We start from the raw sequence: 18,786 nt of genomic DNA on the forward strand, positions 1-18,786 counted from the left end.
TTTCATTGCTGTGATCAAGATGTTTTTATGTGTGTAGTTTAGTTGCTCTGCCAAAGAAGTAGTATGAAAATGCATACTCATTACTACAAAGGATTTTATACTGGTTAAAACTGTCATAGTTCACTGGAAACCATATGGTACACCATCTTGCCTCCTAATCTTTTTAGATAATATCCATAAAGTATGTATTTTTTGGGCGTACCTATATTTTGTGACTCGCATTATGGAAATGTCTCTCATCATGTTTAAAATGTCATTGATTCCATTGTATCTTATATCAACCTTTTCATTCACCAATACATAGGGAGTAGCACGGAAAACACATTAGGATTTTATATGGCGATTAGGCAGAAATTATTATTGAACAGAGACAACTAAAATATTTTCTCAACACACAAAGCAAGAGAGCTAATTCAAAATAAAGCTATGATTTGGTGATCATTTCTTGCTAAAGCCAGCAGGCAGAGTCTCTGCAGGCTAATGATGAACTGAGCTGTGAGACACACATCGTTGAACTGGCACCATCGTCACCTGTTAAATATTAGGCTCTAGTTGTAGTTTAGTTACCTCAGTATAATGTGTCATGGTAACTTATATAGTATAAATTGAGTCTGAACTGAATGAAGTTGTAGTAGAGTTATTATGAACACATGTAGACGTGTGTAGCTTGGTTTTATACAGAGGCCATAAGTACGACCAGTCAGGGAGAGCTGTTGTTAGATTCAGACTGGAAACCTTAAAGGCATAGTTCACCCAAAAATGAAAATTCACTCATCTACTCACCACTATACCGACGGGCGGACGGGTGGGTGAAGTGTTTGAGTCCACAAATCAGTTTTGGAGTGTCAGCGTTGCAGTGAACTAGGGGGAAGAGTGAACTATTCCTCTAAGTGTCCTGAAAGCTGTGTGCAGCACTGCAAACCTGTTACTATATGTCACAGTGATATTACCAAAATCTCAAAACCAAATATGGGCAATTACATGTGGAGATAACTAAATGTTTAAAACAATATACCACATTTTCTGTAAAAAGAAAATAAATACAAATTTTACAGTGTAAAATTGGGCCGTGTCTTTGCAGATATGAACTGATTACACCTAACTTTACTTTTTGGAGTGTCTTGAGAAAAAGCCTCCTGTGTTATCTGAGACTGAGGTTTGTCCTTACTTTTGTGGGTCTCAGTCGTGCACTCTCCTTACCGTTTGACATTCTTACATTGGTGCTAGAAGATGTTAGCGCTGTTTGGGGACTCGTCTGTGGTATAATTTGCTAAGAAGGCTTTTCAGGTCCCTGTCAGAGATTCCAACCTCATCCATTGGACAAATTTAGCCCCTCTTTTAGCAACAAGATCCTCGTTTTGTCTGTACTCTTTCTGTGTCACGTTCGCTCTCCTTCATGTTTGTTTGTGTTACCTTCTTGCAAACATGCCTGCATCCATGACGTGTTGAAGAATTCAGAACATCATCCAAATATTTCTACATCACATAATAATATATTGTCTAATTGCATGTACCTGTTAGTAATCCAACTCAACGTGCCCTGGGCTAGTTTCAGCCTACTCTCTTCCAGAATCACACTCTATACCGTTTATACCGTTACTAACGCTTATGTAGTAGAACTTACAGCAATCTAATACCTGAAATGAAATGAAAAATAATGTACTCTATTCAACTTCAAAAATAGATGACAAACAAGACAACAAAATAGTAGTCTATCATGCTGTACACAATTTTCTAGTTACCATTTATATGCATAAACAGTAAATTGCCTGTGAAGGTCCTTTAAAAGACTTTTCCGAATTTACCTTATAGTTGGATTTAGCTTATCTCATATAGTAAATAAATCTTTTTTCTGCTCTCCCTCTGTCTCCTTTTGCTCTTCTCCGTCAGTTGCAGACATACTCACACACAATTGAACACAGCAGATGGCAGGGCATCTCATGAATTACAACCACTGAGATGTGACTCATGCTTCACCAACATCATGTTTGTTGAACCAAACCGATTTGAGAGGGACAGATTTTATCCGTCCTCTGGAAAAGGCTTACTCTTCTGTGGCGATTCTTTGAAATGTGCTACGTTCTTGTTGAAGAAACAGGAGCCACCATCACGAGTGGACCAGGGATCTGAACAACATGGCACATTGCTTGTTTACCCCTTGTTTATCTAGTTCACCATGTGAACTAGATAATCATGTGTAGGATTGTTTGGCTTTGGCGGAGGTATGCACTGTACCATTGTGCCATTCTACTCTTCGCTGTTTTCCAGTGCTGCCTGATAAAAACCGGAGGCTAACTCGTCACCGCTGTGGAACAGCATGCATGTTGGTCATCAAATTATCTGATCACATTCTGGTTCTATTAGATTCCCTGGGCAGCAGTGATGTGATTTTAAGATGTGTAATGAAGTTGACGTGTCTGTGTTTGACTGTGTACTTGAGGCCGAATAAAAGGGAGAGTCATACATTTGGTTCTGTAAACCAAATGGTTATATGACCAATGACCATCCAATTTCTATATGACAGCATGAGGTACACTTGTGTTTCCATTAAATTGTACTACATTTTTAGAGTTACCTTAACAATGATACATGGTAGAGAGACCTTTTCATTAATTTCAGAAACAGCCCCTGAATGCATTCAGTACTGACACATTTGTTGTTAAATGGTGCAGCTAAATGTGCTGAATACAACTGCCTCTTTGACAGATGACGGTCTCTCAGCTGCTGTTGTTCTAGCTTAGTGAGAGATTCCGTCATAGAAACATTTTCCTTGAAATTCTTGCAGGTTAGGAAGATTTTATTTACTTTTATTTATATTGTGGCTACAGTCAGGGTTGTCCACAAGTTCACGATTACAACTTTGGTGACATTTCATGCAACATTTGTGCACTTGAAACATTTCATTTGAATATTCACAGGAGTTGTCTCCATTGGTAAACAGATTGCCATTCTTCTTTTAGTTCTGTATTCATCCAGTGTTCATTGTTCAGGAGGTTTTTACTGGGAGCTGAATAATTTACAGAGTTGTCCTTCCCACTGAAACAAAAACAATTTGAAAAAAAGCTGAATAAAGCAGTTTCACGATAAAAAAACAAGTCCTATTCTGATGCTCTTGGTCGTCAGGAGGGACGGTGAGAGGGACTCTTACCAGATGTCCAATGACTGAAATTATATACCAGGTTTGTCCTGAAACATTGCAATTGCTGATCAATGACTTGGAGCAGTCGAAAAAAATATGACAAAAGCAGCTTAGGATGATAATAGACTGACTGAGGCGGTCGCATTCTATCTTGCTAAGAACGTGGTGCTGTTCAAAGCTGTGGACAATGTGATTTAAGACACTGACCAATTTGTGCTATGATCTGCAAGCATCTTGAATTTAACATTTGAATTGGTCATAGGTTGGTTTGACACTTGATATTCTCAACTGTTCATTTCAAAATTGTGTTGAAAAAATGCAGTTCATATCATGGGTCTTGATTTTGTGTAAAAGTTGTGGAAAGACCGTCCACCCTTATTGTACTGTATATACTGTGTATATATATATATATATGACAATGCACTTTATATTGTTAAATTAAAAGCTGCAGGTGTGAAGCACATGGTCATGGCACTTACACAGATCAACAGTAAACTACATCACGAGTCACCAGAACAATGGCTTTCACTGGCAGTGATATAATAGTGTTGTGAACTGTGATTTGCATGCTGTGCTTGCAGTCTGCTGTCTCTCAGTTGAGCCTCTATTGTAATGATGAGAGCGTTTATATTTCAATGAGACTGTCATGTCTGCTTTACCTTTCTATACACGCTGCATTCCGATTCAGATTCTTGCTAGGTCATCATGAAATTGCATCAGGAATTATTTTATTTTTTATAAATTCATTATTATATTAATCGAGTTATAAAACATTCTCGTTACATTAATCGATAACAAAATAATCGATAGGTGCAGCCCTACTCATGACTCATGGTCGAGTTCTGATTCATTGTTCCTGCCCAATTTTTCTGGCAGAAGTCGAAAACGAAATGACGTTTTTTAATATAAATGTCTCTGCTCTCTTGAGGAAACTAGTATGTCTGAGTTGTGGTTTCATCAATAGTTCCAGGTTGCCAGTTTTCCTACTGTTCATCCATCTTAACCCACTGTGTGTAGTATTAGGGGCCTCTGGCCCAGATCTGTCATTCTAATTCACATTCTTTATTCCCTTCTGCCTCATTGACATTGGCAGTAGACCAGGCCAGTCCCAGCTGGCCCATTCTGAAATTGCTTACTGTAGAAACACATCCGCTCAGTAACAACACACTGCTACCCCCATGCCAGCTGTTCTGTTCTCACGTTCACCTAGTATAACCCCATTTAATTTAAGAGCTTTTAAAAACTGTAATAGAATAATCCAAATTACAGAGCTGATTTTCTAAAGAATTGTACCGATCACCTCCATCTCAGGTGTATATGAATTTGACTTGTGACCCCTGGTTTGGCTGTTTTCTACAGTACAGAGACGAGGCTCCTGGGGGGGTGGTCAAATTAGCTGAATTATTTGAACTTCAGTTGAACTTATTCTTCAACTTTTCTAAAATGTGTGTGCCTGCTTGCCTCCATTATTCTCAGTAAAAGGCTACAGTTCCAGCAATGTTTGTATGTAAATGATGTAAAGTGATCAGAATGCTGCTCGGGTTTTCTGTAAAGCAATATGGGCAAATCTAGAACAAATATCGAGCTACACAACTCAAGAAAAACAATAAAATTCACCCTCAATTTTGTATAACTCTACGCAGTGCAGTGTTGTACAGATATATTCTAGAGTTAAGTGAGAAAGTTATTTACAGAAATATTTAGGAGAACGGGCAGCAATTATTTATGGTTTGTTCAGGGCGTTTGTGCATTGTGAATATTTGGTTTTTCACATCACAATTTGGACCATTATCAATAAAACATTTCACAGTACAATCAGACAGTAGCAACAAGAAAAGATAAACAAATATGCTCACGGATGAAGTGAACACTATTTCCTTCATATTTTTGTGATCAGACTGTCCAATGCACCAAATAACATTCAGCTATTGGGTCACCCCAGATTCAGATTGTTGAAGTTGAACAATTATAGTGAATCAAAGAATACAGACATCAAGTGCAGCACAGTCTGGAAAAACCCTTAGTATTTTTTAAAATAAGAGTTAAAGAAATTAGACTGAAACTGAATGGTTCACATCCTCCCCTAACCACTGCAGTATTAGGCCATTTTTTGTTGGGTTGGACATTGGTAACCTGCTCACTGTGGCCACTAGTGAGCTGACTGAGTTACTGTACCGTAGATTCCTCTCTCACTCTCATTCCTCTCACTTAATTATTTTCAGACTGTTGAGAGTTTCTAGCCTTCACGCTTTTTGAGCTCATCACCTGTGACAGAAGTAATTCTTGGCTATTTGACAGATTTTCTCCCTGATTGATTTCTGCAGTCAACATGTCAGGAGCGACTAAGAAGTCGGTTTCGTGTGTGATGAATTTGTTGCTGTGGCAGCAGAACATGTGACACTTGCCTTCAGAAACCTGTGGACTAAATGAAAAACTATTAAGGCTGATTAACTCTGAAAGACTCTAATACTGAAGTGTATGAAAATGACATTCAAACAAAAATATTTCCTCCATCTATGGTGGTAGTAATACCCATATTCTTTGTCCTGTTCATTCTGTTTAGCAGTGCACAAAAATGCCTTTACGGCTTATAATAGTTGGGGAAACCCGGTATTTACTGGTGATCATAGTTTGTTTCAAAAACCAAAGGGTTTTCACTGCTAAAAAGTTTTCTAACCACTGATCTACTCTTTTTCCTCAACAGAAACCATGACGACCGCCACCTCCCCCATCCTGTTGAAATGGGACCCCAAGAGTCTTGAAATCCGCACCCTGACTGTGGAAAGGCTTTTGGAGCCCCTGGTCACACAGGTAGTTCAATTCCCTCTCTTTTATTTTCTAATAATTTTAAGTTTTTGTTTACAGTGAATAGTGTTTTCAAGTCTTCCAAAGTCGGATGGCCTCGTTGGTAATGGACAATATGAGAAATGTTACTTGTTATAGCTCAGCATGAGAGCGAAATAGATAATTTTCTTTCTGTCATATTAGCTGGATCACTTGTTACAAATATGTTAAACTGTGTTGGGTGACAGCCAAGGACTTTGGCTCGTTGCCAGTAGTTTTGTTTGGCTTTCCAGCTGAACAGATTGCTGAACATTGCTTATTGTGACAGTCTGTGAGTAAAGTTTAATATTATTTAGATTTTATAGACTCTGATTCAGAACTTGTTTGACAAATGTGGTGCCTACCAACAGAACGTTGCTCAACTCTTCCAGGCACCTCCATTAGGGAAAACTGGGTGGCAAGGATTTTAACTTCTGGGTGTGATGTTACTGTATGATCTCCCTATCTGGATTAATAATAGAAACCAGCACATCTGTGGTAATGGCCATGAGGGCTTCGCTGAGCTTCGCTGAGTGGTCTGATACTAGTCTAGTCAGTGGTGTGCATTGTGCTTTTCATTGAAGATTTTTAATCAAACCCCTCTCATTAAATAGCATGCATGGTCTCTGGAGTAATGTGATGACATTCATCTAGTCTGTCATCTCTTTTTTTACATATGTCTCGTTTAATTTAATGCTTTAATTATTTTTCTGCTCTTGCATCACATTGAATTTTTAGTGGCGTTATGTATTACCTTAACTTCTACACATCTGTATCTTTTCCATTTTATTCTGTTTGATCAGTGACTTAATCCTTGGTCTCTTTTTGCTAAAAGATCTTTCTCAAGACTGAAAATACACCCTATCTTGCAATGTTAGAGAGAAACAGAAGTTCCTGGATCTGCCCCTTTGTTGGAATCCTCCACAAAATTTGATTGGTTCTTTCTTAGCCCCTGTCTTATCATTCCACCAAGTATTTCGAAATCTGTTAAGTATCTTTTGGGTGATCCTTCTAACTACCAAAAAAAAACTAAACAAGGAACAGGCACTTCCAGGAACTTCCTTGCAATATAGAGGTAATTGCAACTAAACTGTAAGATAGAACACTTAATCATACATCATTATGGTAAAAACTTCCTGAAATGACAGAAACCATCATTGAGAGTTGTTATTTTGCTGCATACTGACATTTTAGTTTGACCCACGTCCCATCTGCTAACATGGAGTAGGCTGACTTAAACTTCTGCCAGCCACTAGGGGGATCTACGTATATTGGCTCCACATTTTTGGGAGCATTCAGGTCGTCCATGTATGCAGTCTATGGTCCTGGATGTGAGTGCTGACTCACTGTCACACTGCTTGTTGAATGGAACAGATTCATGTGAATATTAGGTATAACACTTACTTCAACAAGACATTATCCTCTGTTGAAAAAGTCTGGATCTGACAACTAACAACATGTTTTTGCTTGGATCTATTCTCAACCAGAAGCTGCTGTTTTAAGACTTAATCCCACCAGGCCTCCAACTTTTTCAAAATATAAAAGAAACTGTTCTATCGGATACATGAGGGATGAGGTGTTCCAATGATTGTCGGCCAGATATGGTTAATTACATAGACAATGCTGTTGCTGGCAAACAAAAGCCTTGCCCCTATGCTACAGTTTGTCCGCTGCTGTTTACTTAGATGTTGCTGAGAGAACAGTTTTCCTTTAATGTTGCTGGTGTGTGCTTCAGGCTCTACAGCAGCTCCTTTACATTTAAAGGAACTAACATGCTTTTTGTGGGATAATTAGATGATCTAATTATTTTGTAATTAGATTTCTTAATTAAACAAACAGAACAGACTGGGCTCCACTTAACACAAACTGATGCAACTGTTTGCATTACAGTAGAGCAACGGAACAACTTGGCCTATTTATTGGCCTGATTCCAGTGATCCCACGACAAAATCTAGAAGATTTAATCACTGTAATCTCAGGATAAATGCAGACTTCAGATGGGAGTGCACCTATTTACTCCAGAGACATCTTTGGCAACCATCCAAAGGCCTAATAAAGTTGCTTTATTGCAGGTAATTGCTGACCCACTGACAGTGGTGGATATTAGATTTAGAGAGGGTAGGTTTACTCACAGTCTGAGACTCGAAATCCAGCCTGTTTACTCTTCGGGCCCCAAGAGAATGTTTTAAATGCTCATTTTGTTTATGCTCTACCTGTTAAAAGAGCAATACACAGGCTTTGTATCCCCTCGTACCTGCTGCTGAAGGCAAGGGATTCTGTGGTTTCACATTGATAGCCTTGACACGTTGCACTAAATTACAAAAAATATGAAACAACTACTGTGAAGCTACACATTGAATTAAATGTAGGCTGTATTGAAAAAAAATACATTTAATTGCTGAACTGAACAAAAGAAAGTCTACAAATTCCACACGTATATGGGAATCAATGCTATTCCCATGAAACAGAATATCATTGGTCTTCCAGAGGCCCATCCCATCAGTAAGTAATCCTCTACAATGGAGTTTTGAAGATAATACATCTTTTGATTTTGTACAGGTTGAATTAAGGCTCTTTTGGATATGCACTAGTCGTATTAAAACCACAACATTTCTAAGGCTTGCTGAGGATTAGGTATTGTGACTCAAAGTTTGTTTGTTTTCTTGTGAGTCACAATGACAAATGCTTTAATTAAGCTCTTGGATATGGTCTGTGCAAGCATGCATCACATTGGATGCATGCACGCAAACAGTAGAATGTGGTGCTTCATATTTTTTAACTAGTGTGAACAGATGTAACATGTTTAAGTGCAAATCCTGGTGATCCATTAGAACATAATTGCACTAGACTTGCTTGTTAGTTCTCTGGTGGCTTAAGTTTTCCTCTAGCAGTTCATTTTGTGCCTTTCTGCTTACGTAGACAAAGTTGCGCTTGTGCCAAATGACCAAAAGAGTCCGAGGAAAAAAAACAATATTTTGCAGCCAGGGAAAATGCATTGTTAACAAATAAGAGCCCATGCGTCCCATGAGCGCATTGGTTCCCAGTGTGGTATGTTTTGTATTCAGTGCCTTTATAACACCACTAAGAGGAAATGCAGTAAAGACCACATCAAGATATGGCGGATTATGAGCAGCTGAGAATGTGTTTCCCTCCAGATTCATTTCAATTAACTTTCTAAGCTTGAGTTATCGCAGGCCATCAAACATCACCATCCGTCTGCTGATCTCTGCCTGTATAACTTTATGGGGTTTGGGCTTATATGCTTTAATTGGGTTATTAAAACTACTAATGAGGCATCATTGCTGTTTGCTTGGAGGAAAACCCAGACATGTTTTGAGTTTTTTTGTATTGGCATCATCTCTCCAGTGATTGGCATTCAATTTCTGCACAAACCCCTCTAAAATCTACACTTTTAACAAGTCTTTCTCCACAACTTTCTGCCTGGTTTGAGATGAAACTTGCTGGTAGACAGTAGGTTGTCATGTGGAGTTGTAGTGTGTGTATTTTTTCAGTGTCTGTCAGCTTCATCCTGTGTTTATTCTCATGAGTGGTCGTCAAAGTGACAGGAAAGTAATTGCTTAATGTTAGGAAGAAGTAAGGATCATGAGCTTCTTTAAACATATAGTGATAATTTCTCCTTCCTATCTATGGCTGTCTGCCCTAGAAATTAGCTTTGCTCTTTTTCCAATAGTTATTTCTGGATTCATTCAGACAGCTTCATTCCGAGGGTGTGAATTCCCAAACACAAAGCTAGTCAGTTTGTATTCTTGACAAGTTTTACCGTCTGTTGCCTCCTATTGAGATTTAAATTATGTGATTTTGTGATATTCATCGTCTGTCTTTTACTAAATGATCTGTAATTCATTTGCTCTTTCAGTCTGACTATTACCTTTTGTGAATTGATGAATGTTATAGTCAATACCAATTCATTATCTACTCCACTGCACAATAATAGTAAAAAAACAAAGATGTTATTGTCGCTGAATGGCTAAACTGCCTAAATTGAAGGAAGCACAATAGCCTGCTCTGGTCGTTGAAATGTAAGCATTTTCAGATATGAAGGAAACAATTTGGATGATTCAGTGTCGTTGAAAGGACTGAAAGGTTGCTTAAGGTGGATAGACAAACAAGCTTAGCCTGACATTGAGATAGCAGGCTCGTTCATCATGGCCAAGCCTCTCTTACCACTGCTGTGTACTTGCTAAGTCCATCTCCACAAATACCAAGGGACCTCCTTTATCACTTGTGTAAGGGCAGCATGGTCCTGATGTAGTTATGAAAATCATACTGCAGGTGATGGCAGAAGGTTTTTAATGGATTGTAGGGAAGCAGCTTTGAGAAGCATGTGAAGAACTTTATTGTATGTTGTAGAAATGTGGGCAATAAGAAAAAGCATCTGGCTAGAATGGTTAACAGGGCTTTACACATTGGAAAGGGTTTTATATTATCACCAAAAAAATATAACAATGGGGCATTTTTTGAGTTTGACAAACTTTCTTCACTCAGAATCAAACTATAAACTTATATCTTTATTTTAATTAATATAAAACTTTGAATTGAATGTTCAACATGTAATGATGTACAGCCTTAAGTCACCTTTTGTTGTCTTTGGGGATCAGGGCAGAGCTGCTGAGTCATCACCAACCTTTAGTGACGTGGGCATGATCCTGGTCTGACATTTAATTTAGTAAATGACAAAGAAATATGTGACACCGCTCACTTGTATTGCTTTTGTTGTAGGAAACACAACCTTTTGTGAAAGGAAAATAAATCTGCTGTTACAATTACTTGCTGCAACATTTCTGTTGAAATCCGTTTTCTAATTTTCTAGGTTTCTACTTTTCATTTCTAATTATTTTTTAGTCAATGAAGATACAACACATAGTTTGGGTGATACTACTTGTATTTGTGTATAATTAACGTAAAGATATTTATAATTTGCCCCCATATGCAACACAGTAGCTTGTTAGGAATGAAGCACTTTCATTTGCCATTTCTACATGTTATCTGGCATATTTATACACAAACTATATGCAACTTAATTCAAAATTATTGTAGTAAACAACCCTACAGGCAACCATCAAAACTAATGGAAACACATTTTATTCTGTCATAACTACATCGATGTTGCTGTTTGAAGTGATGTTCTGTTTATACAGAGACAAACGTGTTGACAGTGACAGTAAATGAAACTTTAAATTCACCTTCTCGATTAGACACTACGTCTAAATCGTTGTATAGACCTTCATGTAAGTGCAGTGTGAGCTGTGCCAAGCAGTGTGTTACGGTGCTTTTACTGCGAGGACGACTGATTGAGATTTATATTCACTCATATTCACACGTGAATATAAGTGTGCAGAGCTTGTTCGTCTCACGTCATGTGATCCGTCTCAGAGCAGATGCAACCAATGAGGTAAAAACTCTTCAAGTCAAAGCTCACGTTCTGTTGCGGCGTTCCTCAGGAGGAGGAGTTGGTCGTCCACCCATCAAAAGGGAGGCGCTTTGATCCCAGGCTCCTCCAGTCTGCAAATTCAAGTGTCCTTTTAAGATTATTGAACCTTAACTACCTGTGATGATTGCGCGTGTATGTTGGAGAAGTACTATCAATGTGTGTGTAAATGGTTGAATGTGATCAGTGTAATATCTTAATTTAAAATCTTTAAAATAAATGTATTCAGTATTTATTTTTTTGGTGTGTTTTCTATCCATCAGCCAGAGAACCAGTACCTGGTAAACCAAACACCTAAAGTGTTAGCTCTTACAGGGTTAAAACGCAACTTGAGTACCACTTGTGAAAAACAAAGTGGATTTACCCCCCCCTGATCTCTCTGCCCTAATTCTGCCTCTTGGATGGGATTTCCACGGTTGGAATGTTTGGTCATTGACGTGACGTTCTTACTCCATGAGATGTTGGGATGATCTTATCTTATCTGCATTACCAGACCAGAGAGAGCTATCACTTCTTATTTCCAAGTGATGGTTTCCTTCTTCGGGGGGGGCCTCTGACTCCCCTGGCTGCTTTTGATACTCTAACATGGATTCACTCATGGTGAGTACTCATGCCAGCCTTGCCAGTGCAACTTGCTTGCTTGATCTCAGTGGTAATGTTTTATGTATTATCCGTATCTGAAAAGAGCAGGATGGTGGGTTGTGCCACATGCTCAGGTTATTCTGGTCCTGCACTTTGTGAACTTCCTCAAACTGACTATTAGGAGCTGCTGTTTTCTGTGTACACTGATTGTTGTGCAGCCACTGTTGGTCTTTGGATCTCTGTCATTCTAAAGTTTAACACTGACTTGATGAATTAAGGCCGAAAGAAACAAGTCGTGCTTTGATCACAGGCACAAATTCAGGATAAAAGAGTGAAGTCATTGAACATGGTGAATTAACAGACAGCACAACATGAGTAAGGCACTGTTTGTGTTGCTGCTGATCAATATTCTCATGTATTATTCATGAGTATTTGGGAATGTGGCAGAAAAGTATTGGTGTGGACACGTCCTGGTTTTTTTTGGTTTTCTTGCTCATTAAGTTAAAAGTGAGGCAGGTTTGAGCCTGGTAATGAGCGAGCTGCGGGCACCTGAATGGCAGAGATGACTGTTAGTGGAGGATGATTCAACCAGCTTTGTTTTTGTGTAATTTTCAAGGCCAAATGGTTGAGTTTGAGAACTTGTCGGCACCTGACACACAACTCGCATACAAGCTCCAGTCAAGGGGCTTAACATTAAGGGAGGGGAGACGACGACGGAAAGGGGGATTAAGGCTTCATGCTGCATCACTGTCATAATCCATTAAGCTAGCGGGAAAGGAGGAAGCCTGGACCTCAAACAGTCACTTTTCGGCAGAAAGAAGAGAGGCAATACTTCTCCTGAGAGTTTTCATTGAAAACCACAGAGTAGCTGCTCTCAAAGTTGGGTAATTTTGGATACTGCTGCTGGTGCCAAATTAAGTTTAGAGACGAGTCAATTTTAGGAATATGAAGACGGCAGTGGCATCAGAACTGTGACTATGTTTAATAACTTTGGATTATCTCAGAAACAACTGTTTACGCAGCTATAACCTTATTGATTTATCCACTATTGCAGCACATTCACTTTAATGTTATTTGAAGATAATACTTTTCCAGATAGCAGTTAACTCATTTTGAGGTAATACAGAGCATTGTTGCGGTCTTGTTAGCACGTCATCACTACATTTGTGAAAGCTAAGTGCTGAAAAAGAAGGGAACAAGCTCTCTGGATTTGGAGATGTTGAAGTCCTCCATTCTTTGTACTTTTTTCTCTCTACTCCTTGTCTGAATTTGGATGACAGTGTTTCGAAGAGGCTTTGAACCCTGTGAGAGGCAGTGATGTTCAAAGGCTGTCTGGAACCCCTGCTTCTCCTGGCAGGCTCCTCGTCGAACACTTGCCATGTTACAGCAAGCAATCCTTAATTTAAGATCGAGGGCAGAGCAGGGGAAGGACTTAGCAGGAAAAACAGCGACATCCTGTCAAGATGAAAGTTTGCTGTTAGGATAAAGTGATGCCAGGGGGTTAATGATGGTGATGTTTTCCAAGATGACGTTTTTGACGATGTTATAGTTCAAGTGAAGTTTGTAATAATGAGAAAACCACCCGACAGTGTGGGAAACTTAGATCTAAGGTAATTTAATATGCAGTCACCATGAGCAAAATTAATTAAACGTTTAAATTACATTTGGTATCATTATGTAATGCATGTGATACATCTGTACACCTCCACAGCTGGATCAGCTGATTCTCCTGCCCACCGTGATTTCGTGATGTTTCCTCAGTTCTCTGATTTTTCTGTTGGCTCACACACCTTCTCCCCCCTGTGAATGCTTTTATCTTTGTTGGCCTTTATGCCTCACATGGTGTTTAACAGAACAAATATTCTTTATTCATTATGAGTTTACTTGAATCCAAGTGAACAGCATCCTGTGTAATGTAACTCTTTTTTGTGCAACATAAAAGTTGATCAGATGGAAGGGAAAGAAAACAAGGTTAGGTGTTGCAGTTTATTTTGTCTTGGACATAGGGTTAGAGAATATAAGAATATAATAGTACAAACAAATTATATTTACTGTAAAGTGACACTGTACTGTAACATTCAAAGTTGGAAGTTTGCTTTTCCTAAATTCGTACTTAAAAACCCAAAAACTTTTTGGGAGTATCTTGATATCTCTAAAATCTGTACAACCTAAGCTAAAAGGTTATGTAACTTAATAAATGATAATATTCTTTGAATTCTCATTCAGACCCTACATAGATAATTACATACAAAAATTGCAGTTGTTTTTTTCATAAAATTTTGCTGAATTAACTCATAAAACATATTGATCCTAATATTTTCTCAATATGGAAACATGAACTAAATATTTCTCTGACCTTTGTACACTGTTTAGTTTTTGATATATGCCGTTGATCAGGCTGCTGTTGAAAATCAGTGCTCAGTTATATATACTTCTTTATAAAGTACTTGTTTCTCTTCTATCCCTTTCTGTGTTTATTGTTCCTTACTCTACCGTGGTGTGTCCACACACATACACTTAAACCAATGGCCTGAGAAAGGTGATAATAAGATAGTAATGTAACTTTACTTTTATTCAATAATATGATGAAGATGACAGCTGTGTCGTTACGCTGATCTCCCTCTGTGAGCGTCTGTGTCCTCATTACCTCTGCCAGAGCCTCGGGTCAGTCCTGGATCTTGTGAAACACACTTTCATCTGTCTTTAGGCTCTATCGTCTGACACCTTGCTATGTCAGCATATGGCTGGCCCCCGGGGCTCTGAACAGCCGCCATGCACAGATGCGTGTTAACCACTCTCTGCCAACCATTGCCTCGGAAACGCAACCTTCCTGTTTGCAGCATTGTTCTTACAGGCACAAACTCAACTAGCCACTATGCCCTGTAGTCAAAAACAATCATGACTTTGCTTTTTTACTTGTCATTCTGTGAGGCAGTATGATGTGGAGCATATTATTCATGGCCTAAGCCACTGAAGTTAATGAGTAAACAATGTTAACCCTAATTGTACATGTGAGTAAGCCATGACAGTGTAACAGTAAAACACACGCACACGACAACACAATAAATGTAATTCAGTTCAGTTCAGTTTAATTTAATCATTTGCACTCGTGCTTTCCCCACTGGGACATGTCGAGATGTCTTCTACCATATGAATATGCACACCTTGAATCCAATTTCTATTTTTAACTACAATAATTAAAGATGTGAACTAAATTATGTTAAAAAATTAGGATGTAAGTAGTAAACATAAAAAAAGGTTATCGACACTTCCGCTGTCACAGAGTGTGGTGTGTATGTGTTCATAGTGATGATGTAAACACACATGTTCTGTACTGACAGTAACTGATGGTCACCAAAGATTCAACCAGTTGTGGTAATAAATGGAAGTATGTATAAAGTGCGTGTCCTAAATGCTTAGTCAGCTAAAAATGATGGACTGTGCAAAACTAAACATGACCTTCATGTGACTCTGCATTACAATGTGGTGGTTTTTGAGACAAAAAACATACTGTTTGATTAGCACACCATCTTTGATGTCCTTGTCAGAGTGACAGCAACATCAAAGCTAAAGCTCAAAAAAACATTTTTTTATCTTTTATCATCAGACACAAAAGGGGGAAAGATCTTCTCTTCTTATGTAAACAAATCAAAAGGGTTTACATTCCCACATTTCAAAACATTCTCGGATTAAATATTTAATATATTATCAAACATAGTGGTATACTTTAATATACTTTTTTCAAAGCAAAAGTCAAAAGTTTTATTAATTAAAAAAGTGTAATTATCTTGATACCTAAAGCACATCCTCAAAAAACTTATATTTTTTGTTCAAAATCTGACTTTAATTGAATTGATTGCATAATAAATTCAAGAATTTCAAGTATTCAAGATTCACCTAATTGTTATTCAGACCGTACACAAGACAAGACACAGTCAAATGAAATGACATTGCTTCCAGCTCACAAATGTAATTTAGATTGCTGTGGTTTCCTTAATAGGTATAAATTAAAGCATTTGGTTATATTTTATTCTTTAAGTATTTTAGAGAATAAAAAATATTCTGTTTTGATCGCTTAATCTCTTTTTAGTGACCAGCCTTTATTTCTGTAGTTTTCATTAAACTTCTTGGTATATTTTACCCCATCAAAAGCACTTATTCCTGACACAGAAGTGGTATTCAAACATATTAATGAGTGAGCGATTGTAAGACACTTTCCATATGCATGAAAAATTGCCTCTCTCAACCCTCGGAGCTGTGGGAGCAGCAGAGGAGAGTCCAAGGTCAGTCTGCCATGTGATGTCTGGTAATCTGTGAACCAGGCACCTTTGGACGAATTATGTTCACCAATGTTGAATCCATACACATCTGCCTCACACGATATTTTGTGAACCAACACATACGCACATTCTTACAGCACAAAGCATCCTGGAATGACAAGACTGTGACATAATGCCACACGGCCTCTCCTGCAAAGATGCTGAGCAGATATATGAGTGGAATACAGCTGATCCCTGTGGGATCTTCACAGGCTTCTGACAGTGAGCCAGCAGGGGTCCATCTCCCCCTGCTCTGTTGTGTGAATGTAAGAGTGCAAGAGAGAGACGAAGGCGATGAAGGATAAGAGAGGAAGTCGATGAAAGGTAAAGAAGCCGACAGATAATCTCAGATTGCGGTTGTCTGCACATTTGTCTTTGAGCAACATCAGCACAGATGTAATTCAAATGAGGCGGAATAACCCCAAAAAATGTACGTCTGCTGTTTCTTGATCCAGGATTTTATGTATTTGAGTGATTTAAAGTTTCTTTCTATTACTTTCCTCCACATGGCTCTCCTCTTTCCGTATGACCTTTAAATCTGAGGTAACTTGATGAACACTGTTATTATTTTACTGAATAGAAAACAATGATAAAAACCATCCATTTTCATAAAAAATGTACTTGCCAAGTTCAACCTTCAGACTACTTTTGTCTTCAGCACTCCCTGTAGTTGTCTCCCCTGTTTTAGTTTGAATGCACTGAGAGGCAGATTTATTGTTCATTATAAAGTTTTGCTATGGTTCCCTGTTGCCCATTGTTCAGTAGATTATGTGGGTAGTTACATCACTTTGGTTTGCATAGATCTGAATAGAGGATTCATGGTTTTTGCTGTCAACATCTCCCATTTACACAGAGTAAATTCATTTACTAAAAGTAACACTGGAAATCAAATTATAACATGTACAGATGTAGTGTACACACAAGTCAGTCATGATGCATTTGTATAAGTGGGTCGGACTCCCTTCTACTTCACTGAAAGGGATTTTCAATCTTAAAAGAGAATTTGAAACTGTTCTGTTTAAACTTTTCTGACGTGTGAAGTAAAGATTTTCTTCAAACATGAAAACCCCTTTTGAAAAAACTTTGTCCAATGACTTACATAGATAGAATCAGCTCTCATGCGCTTCTCCTGGTTTTCTTGATCTTTAGTCTTTATTCCAGACCATGACTGACAAATCGGTTATATTCCTGCAGTTTGGTTCTGAACACAACCTGAATATCTTGAATCCAGAAGCTTGTTTCATCTCAATGTTCTGTTGCTAGTAGCAACCATGAGTGGACAAGTTTTATTTAACTTCTCATGTTTAATTGATACTTTTACATTCAGCCATTTGTCAGATCTGGGGCTAAGCAAGACTGTCAGGCAGATTTTAAACCTAACTTACTAACTTGCCTTCATGAGGTACTGCCTGTATTTTGTGTTTGATTTGTGATTCATTAATACAATTTTTCCCACAATAAGTAAAGTGCAAACCAAAGTAACTGCTGTGTTTACAGTCTCTATCCAATACACCACCCGTAAGACATTCTACGTTACCTAACTTACTGTCAAGCTGATTGTTGTTTATCTGTGATGTCATCCGGGTCATTGTATTTTCAGCAGTTGCACAAGTTTACATAGGCAACTGGACTTGCTTGTGTTTCTTGAAGACCTTTCACCTCTCATCTAAAAGGCCTCTTCAGGTCTGAATTGGTGTATATTTTACTCAGTTCAGTTTGACTTTGTAAATACTTAAGATATACACGATTTCTGTTATCACATCTGCAAAATGTTATTTAAAATCAAAACCTTATTGGACTGTTATAATAGCATTCTCACATATTCCTGAAGCTAATCTTTTTTGTGCAGATTCCTACACTATTTTTTGACACTGATCTTCTTCACCATGCGTCACACTTGAAGCCATTTCAGAATGCGGGCTCAGAAAGCTTTTATGTGGTTTCGTCTTTGATGCAAGCGACATTTCAGATGGGCATACACTGCATATACTTTTCCCACTTGTTCTGAAGATTATGTGAAAAACCTCCAGGCTTGCAAAAATTAAAACCAGTCAAATGATGATTCATTGGCACTTTCACTAAATAAATGAAAAAAATTGTAACACAAACTTTGTCTGTGAACTGTACTGGAGGTCAAAGGTTTGAAAAAACTGTTTTAATTATCCAGGGTTGCACATCTTTTCAAAAGCAAAATTGTGCCGGCGTTGTTTTGTTTTCCTCAGATTCGTTCCTCAAGGACTAATCATTAACTTTTTTCACACACTTGATGAAAGGTATTTTCAGTTTAGTTTTGGAATCCAAACAAGTTTTTGTTTAATTTATACTTTCCCACCCTTTTCTTTCAGCTATACTTGTGCTTCTCTCTGCAAAGAGCAATGTGCCCTGAGTCATTCAGATTCAGAGTTTGGCTCCTACATCGGGCTCTGCCGAAGCTTTGGGCCACTTTTCAAATGGGTGCAAATTGTCCTTACAAA

The 18,786-nt window shown here is 38.2% G+C and overlaps 1 protein-coding gene across 1 annotated transcript in view; it reads left to right on the forward strand.

Moving 5' to 3' along the window:
* Nucleotides 1-18,786, forward strand: part of ctnna2 (catenin (cadherin-associated protein), alpha 2) — a 282,069-nt gene that overhangs the window by 16,648 nt on the left and 246,635 nt on the right. The window contains exon 2 of the mRNA XM_035184820.2: nt 5,844-5,950. Within this exon, the coding sequence (XP_035040711.1) occupies nt 5,849-5,950 (102 nt within the window). The 5' untranslated portion in view covers nt 5,844-5,848. The remainder of the gene's footprint in view (nt 1-5,843; nt 5,951-18,786) is intronic.

The sequence above is a fragment of the Hippoglossus stenolepis genome, chromosome 2, assembly GCF_022539355.2.
Source record: "Hippoglossus stenolepis isolate QCI-W04-F060 chromosome 2, HSTE1.2, whole genome shotgun sequence".
NCBI lineage: Eukaryota > Metazoa > Chordata > Actinopteri > Pleuronectiformes > Pleuronectidae > Hippoglossus > Hippoglossus stenolepis.